Genomic DNA, 21,933 nt, shown 5'->3' with positions numbered 1-21,933 from the left:
GTATTGGTGTGCTCTTTACTGGACTCAGGGATTTATGTGCTCTATCCAGGAAGTGCGATAACCACCAGAATTTATAAGGTCATAATTAGAGAGCGGGTGGAAAACGACTAGGGCAGAATGTGTAGAAAGTAAACTGTGAGCCAGGCTCGGACAAGCAGAGAAACTATGCGTCTTGAGAGGGTGGTTGCAGTTTGCCTAATAATATCAGCTACAGGTCCCTTACAGCTTCCCCAGATGCCCTAAGATCACACAGTCTGCTTGAAATCATGCAGAAATACACCATTTTGCAAACGTGCTTGATAATGTTGGATCTTTCCAATAACCTAACACCAACGAGCACCACAAAAGCCCCTGGATATTTTTTGAGTAGGTAGAGTCGTCTGAGCCTAACTGCTTGACACTTAATGCCAATGTTAGGTAAAACTCGACATTTACGAAGAAGATAACTGTATAATTATGTAGTTTGAAAGTGTCCTCAAATCCTTTTCATCTAATAATAATCACTTACTTTTGGTTGTTCTCAAGTAAAGCAGCAGCCAAGTCGCTTAGGTCCAATTCAAGAGGAACTTTGTAGTGATTCTTTTGAAGATCGTCAGATTCATCGCTATCGGAGAATGATGAGTCACTGTCAGATTCACTATTGCTGGATGGAATAGCTTCTTGTTCTGGTTTTTCTTCTTTCTTTACAGGCTCCTCCTCCCTGTCGATACTTTGTAGATCAGAATCATCAGCTTCCTTGCCCAACAATGCTTCAGCACGGGGAAGTTCCTGTAATAGGAAAAAGTAGGGGTTCAATTAGTTAAAATAATTAAAATTTCAAATTACAGTAAAATGATGAAAATAATGAGATAATTCACTCGTGAATCACATGGAAGATAAGAAGATAATATTTAATTTTTAACGGACTTTCATTAGCTAACATTACTAGAGCCATTTAGGCGTAACTTAAGATAGTAACGCATTTATAAAGAAATGGTAAGCTTGACCTACTATAATTTTGTTAATAATTGTGGAATTTCCACCAAACTTTCCAATATTGTGGTCCATGGTCTGGCCAATGTTTGCACTTGCACAAATAAATTAAGGGGGTGTTCCAAAAAAAAATCACAAAATTCACTGTTATTAACTTTATTTGGGCAGATATCAAAATAGGGTATATTTTGAGGAGATGCTATTGCTGCATTCCTATTTCCGACATTTCCACCGAATTCGATGTGTGTAACCGTTCCGGAATCAAAAACCTGCAACAGATAACACTCCCACATTGAGCTCTTCATACAACAAAGTGTGTTGTGACGAAATGCAATTGACCAATCCCAAGTAGGAGCCACAACTATTGGTCGAACAGAGAATAATTTGAGCTTCAGACTGCAGCTCGCTGTGCTGGATGAACAGCACAAAGACCAGTAAACAGGACTGATCAGAAATTTAGGAGGCGGACTTATAAAATATCTCGCAGGAGGGGGAGGGGCATGAGGAATATCATCAGAAAATCTTTGTAAACCCGGAAATAAACGTACGAGGAAGCGCCTATAGAGTTACATATATCCAGGGAATTGTTCAGCGGTTATTCCCTTAGGAATGCAGACCCACTGGTAGCAGAGGGATTTGTTATCGTGATTGGATGTCGGATACCAGTTGGTTCAGCTGCGAATGAGCACCAGAGTCAAATCAGGGTAATAATCTGGGCGAGCGCAATGCTGACCACATTGCCTCCTACAGGATACTGTAATCATGAAGTAAATGAACTGCTATAACACACTTCAAGGCTCTGATCGATTAGGATTGTTACGCCAACGATTGTTATTATTATTGTCTGAAAATATAATGCGCAGAAAGGAAAGGAAAGGATGCGCAGAAAGGAAAGAAAAGGATGCGCGGAAAGTATTGCAGGGAAACAAGAAGAAATGATGGTGACGCAGTGGCAAGAGCAATCAACGAGTGTGAGCAGAGCTAGTTGCAGCTAAGTCTGTCCCGTGATGTGATAATTCGTGGCAATTTTACCGGAAAGAGGCAGAAGTCAAGGAGTAGTTTTAGTGGATGAAATAGTCAAATAGTTTGGCGTTCAGTGCTAAAGATCAAAGGACGAGTGAGCAAAACACACAGCAACCAACGCTTTCTCATAGAAGCTATAACCGACGCTCCTGATAAGGAAGCATTTCTGGTGGCTTAATAGAGGTTATGGTCCCAAGGAAACAACAAAGGAATAAAAGGATCTGCCATACAAAGCATGCAATGCTACAATGCCTCACCCTATGCATCATAACAACAAACCGGACTACTGGTAAAATCAGGAAATCTTGATGTTGAGATCATCTTGTCTGTAAGGGAGGAAACTCTGCTAAAGAACAAGAGAGCCAGAATATCAGGGTCTGGAAAAAGAATACTAGGATCTCCGAAGTAGCTAAGGACATACGAAAAAGTAAAGCAAAATGCACTTACTGCATATAATTGCAACGCTTTTTCCACAGCAGGAGGAAGACGAACCTCAAGTAGTTGAAAGGGGAATCTTTTCCACTTCTAAGGTTGCCGACGAGAAACCATTGAAGATCTACTGACATAATGGGGAAAACAAAGTTCAGGGACCAGACGTGAGTAATTCGAAAGTTTTTTTTTGAATTTTGCATGGTGGAAGGAGTGGTTCCCGCTCAGTTGCCCAAGCTAGATAAACCACACTGCTTGTCCTTATCATATCATGCCATCTATCTTTTAGGCATTATGGCGAAGATACTGGAGCGATTGACCTACGACAGGTTCCTTCAAATTCTGGGCAGAAACATTCTACAGTCGATGTGAAAGTAATGATCGTAGATATAGCTCAAGATGGAATAGTTCTTCTCAAATACTAGCAAATGGTGAAGCTAGATATTAGGAATGCTTTTAATTCGGTATATTTGGTGTGAATTAAGGACGCTTTGGCTAGAGAGCTAGAGAGATAAGTGCTGCAAGCTACTTAGCTTGATTAATTGAAAGCTGCCTTTCGGAGTGGCACCTCAAATACAAAACTGACGACGGGTAGGACGTTGTGACAGCAGGCGTTCCTCTACGGTGAAACGTCATTTATATAGTTGATGAAATACTTGACCTTCGCGCGTAGGGAGAAGTTAAATTATTTTGTTTTTTAACTGGTTGTATTTACGGCCAACTGTGCTGAAAGTGTATTGAATATTTAGGACAGCATCGAATGAAGTTCACAGAAATGATCCCTATAGATAGGATAGGAAGGCAAATCCGGCCAAAGTGGCTGCGGACTTCAGGAAAGCCACTCGGCAGGTTCTTGACTTTTTCAGATTTTTCGGTTAGGTAGTTTCTGAGAATAGGCCCGTTAAAGAAATGATCACTTTCAACCCCCCGCACCCCCAGCTTTCCAACCAATGTCAAAACTAAGACCGGCTTCGGAAAGTACCAACCGAGACGTTTCATTCGGTACCACATAACTGGTGAAAAAAATATACACAATGCGTGAGCCCTTACAGTTTCCATCTTTCCACCAAATTTGGTGTCAATCGCTGTAACCGTCTCCGAGAAAAAAATCACGTGGCAGACAGATAGACAGACAGACGCAAGGAGGCGGTGGTTATTAGAAGCATTAGCCCAGTTGGATATAGTTCTGGCCAACGAAGATAATGTAAACACTTATCGGAAAGGGAGATCTGGTTCAGTTGTAGATCTGACTGTTTTCAGGCCTGCGCCAGTACATGACATGTCCTGGCAAGTTAGCGAAGACTTCACGTACAGTGACCACCAGGCAGGTGACCAGTACCCCAGAAACCGAAATCCTAAAGAACACCAGGATGGTCTACAACCACGATAAATGAGCAAACATTCATGGAGATGTGGCTTGACCTGTCTAGTAAAGCAGGCACCTCCATGGATAGAGCTCTATAAAGTATGTGACGCGTCGATGCCTAAGAGATGCTCACTCCTCACTAGAAGAACCAATTATTGGTGGAAAAGTGAACTATCCAGGCTTAGATCGACAAAGTCAGACGAACGGCTCAGAGGGCAATAGGTAGGATCGACCAAGAGCAAAAGAAGCATGCCTATAGGGAAGCTCGCAAGAACCTCACGCTCGCCATCCAGCGGAGGAAGAGGGATGTTTTAAAGAGCTCTGTTTGGAAGCGAACATAAATCCGTGGGGTAGCGCCTATAAAATCGTGACGCGACAATTCACAAGCTGATCATCTCTGCAAATCACGTGAAAATAATTCAGGGGTCACTTCCCCAGTAAGAGCGGAGTACTGACTCCTTCCAACGCCCCAGTCATCATGGAGGAGCTGCTGGAGATCTGCAGTCAAATAGGCGACAGCAAAGCCCCGGGTCTGGCCGGCATACCGAATAAGGCCCTCAAACCTGCCATCAAATGTAGACCGGATACGTTCGCGAAGCTGTTCGGAACGTGCATGTCCGAGGGTATCTTTCCTGCACCATGGAAGTGGTAGAAGCTGGTGCTGTTTCCTAAGGCTGGCAAACCTCCAGGGGAACCGTCCTCCTATAAACCCATATGTCTTCTAGACATGAGAAGAATGTGGGAACGGGTTATTTATAATAGATTACTCCCAGCGTTTCAGGTAGGCAGAGGTACAGGTTCCGTAAAGCCAGATCAACCATTGATGCCATCAAAATGGTTACTGGCTTGGCCGAAAATGCAAATCATGGAAGGGGCTGTACCAGCAAATATTGTGTGATGGTGACAATGGATGTAAGGAATGCATTCAACTCGGCCAATTGGAACGTTATACAAAAGTCTCTGGCGACGATTGATGTTCGCACCTACCTCGCCGTTATTATCGATAGCTACTTGTAGGAGCGGACACTCTGGTATAACACCGATGATAGACCCACTGTCTCCGCGGTTGTCCCACAGGGCTCTGTACTGGGCCTACTACTGTGGAACATCATGCATAATGACGTACTTAACCTTCCGATTCCGGAGGAGACCGCGGTGGTGGGTTAAGCCGACGATAGTGCACTGATTGTGATCGCAAAGCATTAGAACCGGGAATTCTATCATCACTTCCAAGTCGCCATCAAATAGTTCGGGGTGATGATAGATGGAAAACTAAATTTAAAGCAGCACATAGAGCATACGTTTGAAAAAGCGTCCACCTCGAATATGGTTCTGACAAGGTTGATGCCGAACGTAGGAGAACCGTGGTATACTTGCAGGCTGCTCATTGCCAGGGTGGTGAGTTCTATCATGCTGTATGCAGTCCCAGTTTGGGGAAAAGCGCCGCATGTTTTAGGCAATGCACATAAATTGAGTATGGTCTACAGATGAACAACTTTAAGGGTGTGTTCTGCCTTCAAGACCGTCTCAGATGATACAGTGTTCTTCATCTCGGGATTGACATCCTGGAAACCAAAATGATGAACATTCATAACACCAGGTCCATCTCTACCTTATTGCAGGTGAAAAAGGCCGAAAGGGGGAGATCCCATAAGCAGATGGCAACAGCGATGGGATCAGTCAGAAAAGGGTTATTGGACTCACAGGTTGATCCCTTCCATCGGGAAATGGCTGGAAAAAAAGCATGGGGAGATCAATTTCAATCTCACCTAGTTTCTCACCGGCCATGGAGGGTACCGTCAATACCTGTACAAGTTTAGATTGGACACTTCACATAATTGTCGAAACTGCGACGGGGTCTCAGATCCAGCGCACGTATTCTTCCAATGTCCTGGGTTCGTGGAAGAAAGGAGGAACCTAGAGGAAGCTCTAAGTGAAGTGCTATCACCGGAAAATTTTGAACGGAGAATGGTAGCTTTATCCGGGTAGGGTCTAGAAGCTCTCAATCACTATCTACCGTATAAAGAGACGGTGAAATAATTTACCGCCTGATAAGTTCCTTACGAGACACTGTGTTTATAGGAAATCTTCCGACTACTCTAAATGCGCCGCCCCATCTGTGATCCTGGGGCACATGGAGGTCTATTTTCCGAAGTTCATGGAGACGAGAAGCAAGTTGAGTGGCATCTTCGCTGTGAGCATCGGAAGCCACAACCTCCTAAAGGAGATGCTGAAGTCAGAGGCGATTTGGATGGCAGCACAATCGCCGTGATCCAAAAGAGGTTCCAGGAACTAGTTCAGAAAGCGCGTCGGATGTGTGACCTGGTTGAGACCAGGGCCCTTCAGACGGAGTATTATTTGACAGCAATATCTTCGTGAACAAAGGTAGGTGACGCAGTTGGGTTGTGAAGGGCATATGTTCAGCTACTTAGTCTGTATGAGACTGACGATACTCTCGGCATTGATTGCAATCAATGTTTTCAAAGCAATAAATTGCCAAAAGATGGTCAGGAAAGGCAGATCAAGCAAAAAACCTAAGTCAGTATCACAACAAATTACTCATATAACCTACAGCAGTTTGTTCCCACAAAAATGACGACCCTGCAAAGCAACACTCACTGTTATTTTCATCTTTTTTTGCTTATTTTAATTAAAAACTAAATTTATCTTGCTTGGCCAAAAATTGCACAACAAACCACCATCTCAGCACTATGGCTCGAATACCGATTCAAGTGATGTTGTGTTGCTTGATGCGACTTGAAACTCGGCGCCGCTATATAAGTTGATTGCACTATTGCAACACTGTTTTGAATCTGGTGAATGGTTTTCACAGTTGTGAAATCTTCCATCTGCAAACAGAAAAATCTCGATTGCAAACTTTATGCTTAGAAGAGCATCATCATCCATGAGTTATGTCCCGAGTACCAATATTGAGCATATTTCTTGCAAGGTTTTAAGATATCTTGTGGCATATCATGCTCATGTGGGGGGTATATCTGCGGTATGAGTATGCTATGTAGTAGGCATGAGAAGATACATAAGAAAGATGTACATATTTCATGCATATGCTTGCTTAGATACAGACCGTACTAAAGATGTAAGACTGCGCTTACTTGTAAACTTAAGTAAATGCTTAGAGTTACGCAATCGAAGAAAGCAAGCGAAAGATTGGCAAAGGAAAGCGGTGATGTACTCGGGTTTAGCTGTACAATTATATTTACATAGTCTACTGTGGTGCATTGCAGTTTCGGTGTGAATATGTGAAGAAATTTTCTCACACGAGCTCCCATATATGTGGATGGAATTGCACTATGGGAGTTAGGCGCTTAGTGTATCTGAATCTCAACTCACTTTCACTTTCGAAAAAAAATTGTTCTGCTTCGTGTTGTAAATTGTTAATTTTGTATTTGCTTAATTTATGGGTGCCTCAATAGACACGGCAAATTAATGATTTAGCTATTCTGATGATCATTATTCCATGAAATGGATACGAGATGCAGGTCAATGATTTGGGACCTAAAAGATGAACTAAGTGGCGCCAGGCAAATGGAAATTAGCTCCCATGGTGCACTTTGAAATTTGCAGAGAAAATTATTTTGCCTTCATATTACTGTCCGTCCAGTCGCTCTCTATGGTTCTGAGTGTTGGCCGACTATAAAAGACAATGAACGACGTCTTGCGATAATCGAGACGAAGATGCTACGTTGGACTACAGGCGTCACACGTTTAGATCATATCCGAAATGAGGGTATCCGCGATCGTTATGGGGTTGCACCGATCGTGGAAAAATTGCGAGAGAAGCGTCTTCGATGGCATGGTCACGCAATCCGTGCCAACGAGAATTCACATGCCAAGATTGGTCTGAACATTGAAGTCGATGGTAAACGACCAAAAGGCAGCCCTAAACAAAGGTGACTTGATACGCTAGACGGGGATTTGAAAGCCTCGAGATTGCACCCAGATCAGGCATTCGATAGAGCCAAATGGTGAAGCCGATCACGACGAGCAGACCCCGCCTGTGAACGGGACAAAGGAGATTATTGTTATAAGGATAACCTCTATCGATTGATCTTTCTCATTTCAGCTTTATGGTAGAGCTCAGCGTTTGGGACTCACTAGCACGAGGCCAGAACATAACACATTCCATACTTACTCGCATACTTAAAAATCAGCAGGAACATCCATGGAAGAAATTGCGACATGACCGACATATGGGAGGAAATCAATAGGGCCCACACCTGCGAAAAGACCAGAAAGAGGAGCATACTGGAAAAGAAATTAAAGGCGGTCACCACAACACAAACGGGCCAGGGTACAATAAGGAAACCGAAGAAACAACTCACAGCCAACTATGTAATCAACAGATCCAATGAACACTTTACCCAGGAACAACTTTCACTTCTCAATAAAGGCTTAAATTTCGCCATAAGGAACCCCACTTTCCTGAAAGAGGAAATCGTAATTGACATCGAGGCAAGAATCAAATGTGCATCACAAGAAGAAAAGGCTGACACTCGGAAAGAAATTGGACGACTGCTGACTCCCACCAAGAGAATAACCAGAAAGAAAAGAGCATCATCCAACCATTACAAAACCCTTAAAGAATTAAGAGAGAAACCCGTCTTCTACTTACCAGCAGACAAAGAAAACCCTGTGATCATCATAGACAATGGAGCATACGACAACTTAGTACGCCAAAAATTAGAAGAAGGTAAGTTTCACATCATCAGAAAGGACCCTCTGCTCGACTCCGTTAAAAGAGTGGAAAAGGCGCTGGCTGAATGCAAGCCCATTATTAAGAAAGCTGCCGAATACTTAACCCATTTCTGCCCAGAATCAATGCCTCCCCAAAATACATAAAGGAAGCTTTACACTTGTACGAGGAATGGATCATGACACACGAAAACTCATTCGAATGAAGGAAGAAGGCTAAATTGTATAATAAACTGGCCTCCACGTGCATGAGTGAATCCTATTTCACTTTCAGGAATAAATTTTATAAAACAACCTTCGGGACAGTAATGGGCAACCCCCCCCCCTAAGACCCCTGCTATGCGAAGTATTTATAGAGAACCTAGAGGATGAACTCGAGGAAGCTGAAACACTCCCGAGGTTCTGGATCAGATACGTGGATGATGTGTTAGCAATTATCAAAACGGAAGAAGCAGGAACAATCCTCGAGAAACTCAACCGAGCACACAGGAACATCGATTTCACCGTGGAGATCGAAACGGAAGGGGAGATTTAAAAATAATCCGGGACAGAAGGAATTTTGAATTCGATATCTACAGAAAACCGACCCAAACATAAGGAACCATCACAAACACCTCAAACAATGATTTCCACCATAAGATGGCCACATACAACTTCATGGTTCACAGGATGGTCACAACACCACTCAATGAGGAGAAAAGAAATAAAGAAAAGAATTACATCTTGGAAACAGCCAAGAAAAACGGACAGAACAGGAACCTTATCGAAAATCGAATCAAAAAGAAACTACGCCAGACCTCAAGACAACAACTTTCAACACTCTTCCAGGAGGTGAACACAGAACCTAGGCAATGAATAACACTAACCTACTCGGGTCGGACGCAAAACATCAAAAGGCGGCTACATAAACGTTGATTTAAGGTCACTTCGACCAGTAGACGATACCTGCTTAGGACCCGCTTACAATCAGTCAAGAACAAACAAGAGTGTACGGAAAAAAGTGGCATTTATAAGGTCTCCTGCCCAGACTGTGACAAGATTTACGTAGGACAAACAAAACGCCTAGTCCACACCAGGGTGTTAGGACACTTAAAAGTGGTCGAATCCGCTAAAAATAAAAGAATAACCCCCACATAAGGTCCGCGGTTGCCAGACACATAATAGAGAAGGGACACCACATGTCATTGGACAACGCCAATATCTTGCAGTAGGTGAACGACATTAGGAGACTAGATTCCTACGAGAGTCTCCACATTTTGACCCCTCCCCCCAAAAAAGATTAAACACAGACATCAGTAACAATTTTTCCACCTTACTGGAACTTTCAGGAGAAGAATAGAAGCCTAATTAGGATATTACAATCACAAGAACAGGAGCCAAGTAGTGCACTACAGGATAGACTGACCCGGAACATAGCTCCCTGTGGCCAACCTATCTCTCTCGGTGCGCGGCTTTTCAGGGGCCAAGCCTCTCGTCTACCAAGACCGTTAGTGAGTGGTAATAGCCACACCCTGTACGAGGTGACCCTACTATTAACAAAACGCTACGGATCTACACTGGGGAGTCGGAAAACACCTCCCCCAATCCAGGGCATCAAGCGAACCGTTGGACCATTGGATAGCTTGCAGTCGGGAGTAACTGACTGTATTCGAACAGAGCCCCACTGATAACTGTTCGCCTCACGGAGTAAGTTAGAGCTTACCGTGCTACGGGGGGCTATGGCCCGGCGGACCTCCTAACCCCCATACTCGTGGGAATCAAATGAGTACAAGCAGTCAAGGGCATTCGACTTGCCATACTGCCAAAAATGTTTCCGGAGCAAATACTCACTTGTGAGGAGCAGAAAACCATTGAGGACCTTGTCATCAGGCAGATGTGGAAGGGATGGACTTCGAAACCGGGATACGGTTTCGACCAGGTCTTACACTGGTGGACTGCACGACGGAAAACATTGTAGAATGGATTGGGACCATAGTTCCTAAATTGCGAGGCTGGGAAGGGCCAGAACTGTCAATATGTGCTGGGGATGATACACCAGGAGCACACATGGTGACAGTTTTTTTCCCAAATGTCGCGGCAATAGAGACGGAAGATCCCATGGGCCTCCTAATCGCTCAGAATATGGATCTCCATACGCGCTTATGGAGAGTCTTCAGAAGCAAAGTGGAGAAGCAAAGAGGCGGAAAGGACTGTATCAACTAGGGAAGTAGACCTGCTGCTCAGTGAAGAGCAGAAGCTAGACGACCTAGACCTAGGACTCCTAGGGATCAGGGTGGACAGCGATGCACAGGAAAGCGCCATGTCGGAGCAGGAGGAGGGGAAGGGCGATACTCCGACACAGGAGCCAATGGCTAGTACTAATATAGCCCAGATACACCTCCACCATGCGAAAGCTGTATCTGCGGTAATTGCAAGGGCAAGTTCCAAGGAGAACATTGGAATGGTGCTGGCTCAGGAGCCCTGGATGTACTGGGGGCAGATTCGCGTTCTGTAAGGGGAAAGCAGGTATTTTGGAACTTCTCTTATGAAAAACCAAGAGCTTGCATAATTCTTAAACGTAATTTGAAATACATACGAAATACGTCTTTCAGAGTTCTTAACCGGGGACCTTGTAGCTATCCAAGTCTCATTGGAAATCGGGAGGAGCACTCGAGAGGCAGTCGTGGCATCGGGATACTTCCCAGGAGACGAAATCCGATCTCCACCGGAATTAGTCGCTAAACTGGTGAAGCATTGCAAGAAGAGGGCTCCGATGCCAACGCCCATCACGAGGTCTGAGGAAGCAGCGACACCAATCGAAGAGGTGAGTATCTTCTTGAATTTATTCTTAGCAATAAGTTTGAAATATATAACTTAGGGAACACTCCAACATTTGTGACCAGCACTAAACAGGAGGTACCAGACATAACTCTAGGAAATACTCTAATGAACGGAATGATCAGGAATTGGAGGGTGTCGGATAAGCCCTCTATGTCTGATCACAGGATAATCAGATTCGACATTGAGGGTAACTCCAAAATAAAAAGAATAATAAGCAATCCCAGGAGAGCGAATTGGGAATCCTATCCAACGCACTTGAGCAACAACATTGCCCACCTTCAAGGGGCGGTGACATCAGGAGCGAACTGGAACTAGAAATAGTGGTTAAAAACCTCAATACAGTCGTCATTGACGCTTATGAGGCCAGCTGTCCGGCTAAGATAGCTAAGTCATCAAGGGATGTACCATGGTGGAATAGAAACTTGGCCAGAATACACTCGGCTTGTCCAACAAGGTCTGGATACTTTGGGTTGCAGGTCATGCTGGCTTGGAAGGCAACGAGATAGTGGACGAACTAGCCAAGAAGGAAGCAGGGACGCCTTTACACGGGCCAGAATCCTTCTGTGGAATCGGAGATGGTTTCATGGCTATGATTCTAAGAAATGAAGTGGAACGTTTGAGGGAACTATACTGAGCGGGCCTACCAGGGATGGAGCAGTTCAGGGTGCTTATTGGGGGATACGAACCTATGTGCACAAAGGATTGCTTGAACCTCACCAAAAACAACCTCCGAATCATAATGGGAATTCTCACTGGTCACTGTCGGGGGAACTATCACCTAGGGAAGCTAGGGATTACTACGGGCAATGCCTGCAGTATTTAAATTAGATACCTTTAGTCAATAAAATGGAAAATATCTTCCAAGGCAATCTTGTATTTTAAAACTTCGGCTAGCAAGTAACCTCCTAATTCAAACCATCTCTAGTATGGTATAGAAAAGTCGGAATCTGAAGTCTAAACGAGCCGATGTGCACGACAGACCTCGATTACAAAATGACTTGTGTAAAATTTCAAATTCGCATCCGCCTTTCTTCTCCGCAATCTTCTGGTCGCTGAAAATATGAAACGTGGACTTAATACGCTAACTTTTACCATGGCTGTATCTCCAAGATATTCTTCCAGTATTCACAACAGAATGTGGTGCGCGCCCACAATAGGCCAATCGTGACCAACAGAAACCAGAAATGCTCAGTTTTCCTTGTCGCAATGCATTTCTCGACCATCATTCATGCAACGTCTTTCCACCGAGGGGGACGGAAAAATAGCAAACCCAAGCGCCAACGAATACCAATTGCGGGGCTCGGAAAAAAATAACATTTCCTTTCTTTCTTCAATTATACAAAACCAATATTTTTTCCATCTTTCCGAAGTTATGCAACATAAAATGCAATTTTTGACTCCATATGACTTCTGAGTCGGAACGAGGAAATTGCATGAGCGGACGCAGTATCCAATCTATTTCGATGGCTCAAATTAGATACTATTAGTGAAGATATCTATTCACTTTTGTTCTCCGCTTCATTTGCGTCTAATGAATGGAACTGATTTGTGAAATCAAAGCAAATTTCTTTCTCCATTGTTTTGTAGGCGAAATGTTTTTAGTTTTCCACGTTTTCGATGGGTCTATGCAACGCAATGAGGAGGTTTTTGACCTCGGTAGTGGCTAATTGCGCTGGTAACAGTGCGATGGCCTCAAGTGGAACCTGGCCGGATATGGTACAATATTTTGTTGAATACAAATGAACTTGACGTGATTTTTTTCTTAAATTGTTGGTGGTAAAGTGCACTTTAATTGCTCTAGTTGGAGGAACAATATGGTAATGAGGTTTCATAACATTTCCAATTGTTTATAAATAGTTGGTGTGTTTGTCGTGGATAGTGATATTTACACAACACGTAGTTAATATGTAATGTGGAAAATCAATTTGTAAGTGCAGAAAGTAACAACAAAGTCTTCCTGGATTTGAGGAATGCTAATTATAGATGACCATGCATGTTACACTTTAAGGAAATTGGTACATTTCCATACGTGGATCAGTGTAAAAACTAACGTTGATGGTATGAGTAAGCACTTAGCCTTTCGAAAAAGTTAGTTTCAAAACCGCGTCGTATGTTATGAAATTGATTTGAAGCGATAAAAAACAGAATCTTGTGATGTCTTACTTAAATGACTTCACTGCCTTCTCATAGAAGATAAGTGTCCCTTTCACTTGACGATGCCATAGGCGAGATAATTGGGGAACAATTCAGTGCCCCAAGTTGAGATCCCATATGTCTCCTCCTGTATCCTGTTCACTCCTTTCTGGACACAGTCTTTTTCCCTCCAATTTCAATGAGATCATACTTCCCAGCCAGACAAGCCCAAGATGAACACAAACATCCATAACAATCCCTGGGTTCGAATACCAGCTGCACAACGAGATTGGCAAACAATCGCGGCTTCAGTCATAAATGTTTGTGACTGCACTGGATATACTATAATAAGCCTATTGTGGAGTAGCGGTTCCTCTTAATCAACAAAGATGAAAAATTCTAGCATCCTGCGTCGCCCTTAATTCTTCAGCATCTTTCTTGGTAAAACCAACGTTCAGTAAATCCCCGGAAAAATTAGGTCGTGATTTCTCTCAATGATGACAATTTTGCATTGCAATCTTGATGTGCTTTTGGGTTAATACATAATTAATAGTAAAACACATAGATACCGCTGTACTCCAAACTTAAAGGGTCAATCAACAAACGATGAGTTTTTAAGGGGAATTTGTCCTCGACGATCTCCAACAAGGTTAGGCAACGATCTACATGAAATCGTCTTAATTGATTTCGGTCGTAACAGCCTTGCCGCATACTTTAAAACCTTATATTGAATTGGGAGAATTCCTGGATTCCTCTGAATTAAGGATTCAACTTCGGCTGCCCATTATCCTCACACTTAAAGATGTGCTAGTGATAAGTCTACAGCAGCGGAGCAACATAAAGACTAGGACAAACATCCCTGACCAAGTTTGATTCGATCCCGGGGCAACGATATCGACAGGCTTACACTCAGTGAACTCAGCCATCGCACCGCTTTACCTGGATTAATACTACAAAAACGATGGTGAAAACGACTTACATGCTATGTTTTTGGACTGTGCCATGTTGAATCCTTTAACAGAACTGTTAGAAGACTCCTTCAGCAAGCTGACAAATACAGACTAACAGCGCTAACTGTCCAGGAAATGAAATGTATTGGCTGAGATGCCGCATTGATTTCGCAATCGGCATCTATTTATGTGGTACTCAACCCACATAAACGCGTATATAAAAAGGACCTTCTGTCTTAGGGAGCTTTCCAATCAGGGAATTACTTTCAACAAAGAGAGGGGAGGGGAAAACTACCAGTTCAATGAACCCCCTGTCATCACCTCCAGGGATCAAGTTCTAGCTTCTTAGCAATGAGAAAAGCCGGAACGCAATTCACAACACGGCACCATCTCCCAGCATTCCTCAACGTCTCCTCAGCTCTATTGTATTTGAATAAAGCTGTTGACGAATCCTATCCCACTTTCGATGACAAAGAAAAGTGTGATCGACATCGCCCGCAAAACCGTTACAAAAAAACAGAATCAGGAGATCATGCCTTCCCAATCTTGTGAAGACTAAAAGCCTCCGTGCCCAATTTGGAGTTGGGTGAGGAAATAGTCAGTCTTGCGATTCAACCAAGCGCTTAGGTTGCAAATGAACCACGCAGTCTATCTGCCAAGAGAATTGTATATGGCTTAGCGTTCCTTAGCAAGAAAGGCAATGGAACCCCTCCCGCAACCATCACAACCGGTTCAGAGATAATGCGATAAGTAGACGCCACCCATGAAGTTCCCCGTCTCTGCATTTGGACACAGCTAACAAAGCACCTTTTTACCAAGAGCATAAAGGGCTGCGTCTCTTGGTAGGTATAGGCCCCCTAACATTTGCCATTGGCCTACTCAAGTTCGAAGCTCCAGCTGCAGCCTTGTGCATTGCTGCTTTGATTTGCTCGAACAAGCTCATCTTCGAGTCGAGCATTAAACCAAGGTATTTCAACGCTAGTTTTGGTTCCATAATGTCTTGTCCATCAGTATGGGAAGCATGGTCGGGGGTCTCTTTTTAATCGAAATCACTACTTCGGTTTTTCAGTGCAAAGCTGAAACCCTGATCAATCATTCGCCCGCTCACCCGATGTGTCAATATGCCAAGTCTGCTTTCCAGAGGCCCGGCCCTAGGAAGGGTCCCTGTGTCATCCCTGACGCAATCTCCATCCTCCTCTGACCCTCTAGCATCTCGTTGAGCAGGCAGTATGATAATCCCTCAATATCTGTAAGAAATAGCACATGGAATAAATTATCCTGTGTGCCTAGAATGTCTTTCCACCTTACGGAATTAAAAACATTTCTGACATCAAACATTATGAGAAGCACTACCCGTCGAGATTGACAGCTGTGAATCTCTGCTTGATGAACTGCATCTACGACTTGCAAGACAACATCCACTATGGATTTCTCCACTCTAAAACCGAGCTATTTTGGGGATAAGTCTCCGATAGCACGTGTCGTTTTAGCAAGTCTATTTCTGATGAGTTTTTCGACTACTTTCCTGACCCTGTGTGTGTTTGCGTGTGTGTGTGTGGTGGGGGAGGAGCTACAGCTTCTGAGCACTCACCTAACGGAATATTTCAGATTCGCTAACGTATCACAGGATCTCCGTTAGTGGATGTGACGCTACCCGTCGCAACTGGAGAATATATGCACCAAAGATCTGATGCCTGACGCGTCCATAGGCGGGGCATTCACATAGTGTGGATTCCGCGTCCTTATTACAGGAACGACACGTATCATCTTGAATAATTCCTATTCTGAACATATGCCCAGCTAGTGATTTATGGCCTGCCAGAATGCCCACACTACACCTGCAAGTCCTCCTGTTTTTCGGCAGGATAAACTTTGCGGTATGCATATTCGATTCTGGCAGGAAAAGTTTGGTGTATCGAGCAGCATTTAGGCTCTGCCACCTGTCATTGTGGGAAGCTTGTTGCCAGCTTTTGATAGCAGTATCAGCCAATGCTACTGATATTCAAATTGCTGGTTCCGGTCCCAGGATAGGGAAGATTGACCCCTCGTTCACTAAAGCATCCGAGATTTCATTTCGCTCTACGCCATAGTGACCAGGCACCCAGAGTAGTTCCACCGTATGGAATCTTGAGATAGACTTCAAACGGTTTCTGCATTCCTGGACGATTTTCGAGGTGATCAAAGGACTACTCAACACCATCAATGCAGCTTGGCTACCACTGCGGATTGCAATGCGCCTGCCCTTCAACCGCTCGTCAATCACACAGTTTGCCGCTCTTAGGATCGCATAAACTTCGGCTTGAAAAACCGTTGCAAATTAGGAGAAGGGAAAAGCCCACTTCTCGTTTTTATTCGAGGGGTTTACTCCGGCTCCCGAACCTGCTCTATTTTTGACCTAGAAAAGTAGGCATTAAGGATTGATTGATGGTGTTTGCGGCCTTGGGCAAGAAACGGTGGTAGAAGTTTAATATGCTCCAGAATCTTCACAGATTCTTCATTGAGCACTAGACCGGCCTCAAAGAGGCGATGAAAAATGCACTCAAGGTGCACTGAATGCTTGGACTCACAGAAACACGCAACCTGAACATCATTCAGGAGGTTTCGCAGTATAAAGCAGATGAATTTCCATAGGTTTGCACCGCATTCCACAGTCCAAAAGTCATCCTAGTGGCCTTAAAGAGTCCGAAAGATATGCACATTGCCATTTTCGGAATGTCTTCGGAAACTACAGGGATTTGATAATATGCCTTGACTACCCTTAAGTCCAAGATCGAGAAGATAACCAGTTTGCGTTAGAGTGCGCAAAATGGTAGATAAGTGGAATGGGATATCGGTCTGGAATCGTTTGAGAATTTAGGGATTTGTAATCACCATAAAGCCCCCAATCGCAATTGAGTTTAGGGAGCATGCGCTGTGGGAACGAAAAACAGTTGTCTAAAGGTCTGCAAATACTCTGCTTAAGAAATTTTTCGAATGTTTCTGCGTTGATAATGGACGCACCTTAGAAAATATTGGAGAGCCAGTAGTGTTAATATGGCACTCTCTGTCACCAGAGCTTCGTCCAAAATTGGGGGTAAATATCATCGAAAGGGTAGTCTAATGGCTATGTACCTAGAATTTCAGAGGGCCATGCTTCTGAATGTTTTAAAGTGCTTAATTTTTGGGCAATGTTTAGCGAGCATCTAAGCAAGTTAGTAAGTTTTTCAGTATTCGTTAAAATCTATGAACAAAGGGCAACTTTAGGACGTTTAAATTAGCTAAAATTTAGTAGACAATAAGGAAAGCGAGTGATTAGAAATGCTGAGGCTTAGTAGATTGTGTGTATAATTGGTGCCATTATAAAAGTCCATAAATAATTGAAATTCATGCTGACATGCCTACAAAAAAGTAATGTGAATAACCATTCAAAGCATGTTATGAAAAATGGATAATATCGAATTTGTTGGAACAATGTCAAATCACGTAGTTTAGCGCCAACATCTCTTAAGCAACTTTTTTATATCTATGAACAATTCATTTTATGTAAGATAGAGTTACGGATAGATAAATATTGCATTTTTGCTTTAGCTGATAACTTTTATGGTGTCTAAACTGATTGATTCAAGCATAGTAAAAGGGTGCATTGAAATTAGCATTTTAGAATGCTTGCAAAAAGAAGTAACTTTTGTTGAATTTCAAAAACAAAGCGGGGAAAAAGTTAATGAAATTAAATAACACTGTATAAAAGTAAAATAATTGCAAACTTGGTGATTGCAGAAATCTTATGACTACACATGGACCTTATGGCTTTAAAACGAAAGATTTAAGCCAGTAACCCGATTCGAAACAATTTATAATCCATTGTATTCGTTACCTTCATTACCTGAGCAGCAACTGAATTTGCTTCCAGTCTACCCTACGAGGAAATGTGTTGGATTGGAATAATTGGAGAATAAGCTGGGAAGAAACCCTTTTTATGAGGAAAAGTGCATAGAAGGTCACGAACAGCTTAAATGCGAAAGGGGATACAGAAGTTCTTGAAGAGCAGTCACAAACATGACGAAAATTGGACAGAGAACTGGACGAACCGTTGCCCACTCTTGAAAAATTGACGGAGGAGTAGACTAAAGTTTTGAAGTTTTTCAAGTTGTACTGCCCCCTTAAGTTACGAAAGCAATTCACGAACCCAAAGTAGTAATCATTCTATGGGTAAGGATCCATTTATTAATTCCGGCTAATAAACGTATGTGACCACGTTAGTAAATAAGCTTTCAAGATGAAGTGATACCATGAACCATGAATCCAACAGTTGCACAATTGACTGTTATTATTTATGTAGAAGCTGAGGGCATGGGCCTATAGCAACACACCTGGTCTAATCGGAAAGCCATTCTTCTGGGTCTCCTAAAATGCTTAATTAGGATCTAGGCTAGCTAGTTACTCCTTTTTGTTTTCGCCGATATCTTTCATTTTTTCAATAGGTTAGATTGCTTAAATTAGCGGAGCCTTAGTAGACAATAAAGGAATAAATAAAGCATGTTATAATCGCTTCTATTATTAAAGAAATTTGATGCATAATTAAATTCATGTTGAAATGTCTACAAGAAAGTAATGTAAATAATCATTCGAAGCATGTTATGGAAATGGGTAACATCGAAGCTGTTGGAATAATGCCAAATCTATTAATTGATTTGCGCTAAGACCTCTTACCAGCAAACAATTTAATTTATGTAAGATGCGATTATGTACAGATAATTAGATATATATTACATTTTTTCCTATAACTATTAACTTGTATTTCGTCCAAAGTGATTGATTCAAGTATAATGGAAAGGTGTCTTAAAATTAACACACTAAAATGCTTGCAGAAAGAAATGGCTGAAAAATTTTCTTAATTACGAATGCCAAGGACAAAACAAAGCCAGAAAAAAATTCAGTTAAGTTAATTAATTACAAAACAACATAAAAGTGAAAGAATTGCAAACTTTCTGATTGCAGAAACCTTTTAACTACACCATTTTCAAGTGAATACGGAGTACGTTCATGAGTATAGAAACAAAAGATTTAAGCCAGCAACTCTACTCAAAATAGTTCATAGTGTTTATATTGAAGTGAATCTTTTTCAAGGAAGAAAATGTTGCAAATGCCTTCCATTGGGGAAAAAATACTAGAATTTAATATTAGACAGTAGATGCGTTTGTGGAAATAATGTGGATTCGTAGAAGATACAATGTTCAAACTAGGCATGATTCGCATTTGGTATGATCCGCATTTTACAAATTAACATGCACCGGAGTGGAATCGCTCACCAGTTGCTAGTACGCTACGGAAGTAAATGCTGATCTAGTGCTGATTAGCGAGCAATACCGAAACAAGGGCCCGGCATCATAGCATCTCGACTTATCGGGCACCGCTGCCATCTAGGTTCGGGACGACGTTCGACTTCGTGTTCTTGCCGAAGTTCGAGGGAACTTGTTTGTCTGGATCCGGTGTTTAGGGATAACGTTTTTGACGCCGAACGAGACGATTCCGGATTTTCGCCACCAGCTTGATGCTCTGGAAGACGCCATTTTGAGCACGGGGGACGAATCCTGGTAGGCGGTGATTTTAATACCAGGGTCCTTGAATGGGGCATGCCTCAGTCAGACTCCAGAGGAAAACGGATTCTGTAAATGGCAGCGAGAACCGGACTCGTAGTTTTAAGCACTGGATCCACGCCAACGTTTCGGCGCCCAGGATGTGAAAGAAGCATTCCTAACATCACTTTTGCCTCGGAATCTCTGGTATCATTAGTGGATGGGTGGCGAGTTCTAGAACACTTCTCGGCAAATGATCATCAGTACATCGCGTTTGGAGTGATTGACGCTACTTGACGGCGAACACCAACGAGACGCTCCCCTACCTGTGAAATGTCGCGAGGGTGAACATCAGGGAAGTTCGTCGAAGCTCTTGGAGCCGGCAGAGCCGCGCTGAAGGGGAGTGGTAGTGTCGCAGCTGACACCGTCGTAAATTCAGTGATGAACCTGATAACGACGGCGAGTGAGGCTTTCATGCCCCGAAAGGGCCCTAGCCGCGACAAGCCTTCTATGTACTGGTGGACGACAGAAATTGCCGACCTACGGAGTGAGTGTCATAAGTCCCGTCGAGAAGCCCGTTAGAAGTAGACTCGCTGAAGCAATCTACGCTGCCGGGGACTTATCCCCAAGACAGTTCGGGTTCAGAACAGGGTGATCCACGAAGGTCAAAGATGCGGTTCATCGAGCCAAGGCACACAGCCACTGATCTCGACGGATAGTGCTCCTCATTACACTTGATGACAGAAAAGCCTTCAATTCCGTAAGATGGACAGATGGACTCGATATGCCCCTGGTCGGTTATGCAGTCGGTTATGTTGAACAAACGCAAAGCAGACTTGTCATATTGATGCGACGAGTCAGCGGATGGATGGCTGCTCACAGTTTCAGCCTTGCGCCGGAAAAAACCAAAATAGTCAACTTGACTAAAAAGAGAATTCCAACCCTGCGTTCCATATCAATCGGCGAATTGATTCTAGAGTCAAAACCAGCGGTTAAATACCTTGGTTTAGTGAGCTTTTTCGAGCAAATCAAACCAGCAGCGAACAAAGCTGCAGCTGCAGTTTCGGCGTTAAGTAGGCTAATGGTAAATATTGGGGGTCCTAAATCTAGCAGGCGACGTCTTCTGATAAGTTCAACGCAGTCTGTCCTGCTCTATGGCGCAGAGGTATGAGCTGACGCTCTTCGCCAGGAGGTATATCGTAAGCGTCTTGCGCAAGTACAGAGACGTGAAGCTTTGTGGGTGGCGTCTGCGTACCGCAGTGTCTCCGAACCGGCCGTGATGGTGATCGCGGGACTCATCCCCGTTGCCCTTCTTGCTAACGAGCGTCAAGCCATATACAAGCGCAAGGGAGGTGAGCCAAGGGAGGTTGTTACTCGTGAAAAACGGCAAGGCAATCTAGACGAGTGGCAACTCCCTTGGTAAAATGAAACTAGAGCCAAATGGACTGCGCGGCTCATCGGCAACTTAGGTCCGTGGCTGAATTGGAAGCATGATGCAACTAACTATTTCCTTACCCAATTTTTAAGTGGGCATGGAGGTTTTCAGTCTTACCTGCAGAAAGTTGGAAAGACGCGATCTCCGGATTGTGTGTTTTGCAATGGAGTTGTAGACGACGCCCATTATACTTTTTTTTCTTATGGAAGATGGGATGGGATTCGTCAGCAGCTCTATTTAAACACACCAGACAACATTGTCGAAGAGATGCTGAGGAGTGCTGACGTTCGGGTCCTTCTCGTTGCTAAGAAGATAAAGCTCGACCAGTGGAGGAGCCGGATGGCAGGGGGTTCCTTGAGCTGACAGTTCCTCCTCCCTTGGTGAAAGGAATTCCCTGATTTGGAGGCTTCGCAAGGCGGGAGAGTTCGGGGCTAGCTCTTTGACGATGGGGAGGTGTTTAGTTGGTAGTCCGACGACGTACCGAACCGGGAGTCCAACACTGTGCGCGTAAACGCATTCACCAACTCTAACCCAAAA

The 21,933-nt window shown here is 43.5% G+C and overlaps 1 protein-coding gene across 3 annotated transcripts in view; it reads right to left on the bottom strand.

The window, feature by feature from the left end:
• Positions 1-21,933, bottom strand: part of LOC119647421 (pinin) — a 104,903-nt gene that overhangs the window by 11,465 nt on the left and 71,505 nt on the right. For all 3 annotated transcript variants that reach the window (XM_038048317.1, XM_038048316.1, XM_038048318.1), the window contains one exon: positions 509-768. In XM_038048317.1, the coding sequence (XP_037904245.1) occupies positions 509-768 (260 nt within the window). The remainder of the gene's footprint in view (positions 1-508; positions 769-21,933) is intronic.

The sequence above is a fragment of the Hermetia illucens genome, chromosome 2, assembly GCF_905115235.1.
Source record: "Hermetia illucens chromosome 2, iHerIll2.2.curated.20191125, whole genome shotgun sequence".
Classification (NCBI taxonomy): Eukaryota; Metazoa; Arthropoda; class Insecta; order Diptera; family Stratiomyidae; genus Hermetia; species Hermetia illucens.
Note: the sequence above shows the minus strand (reverse complement) of the source record. Positions and strands in the feature narration are given on the sequence as shown.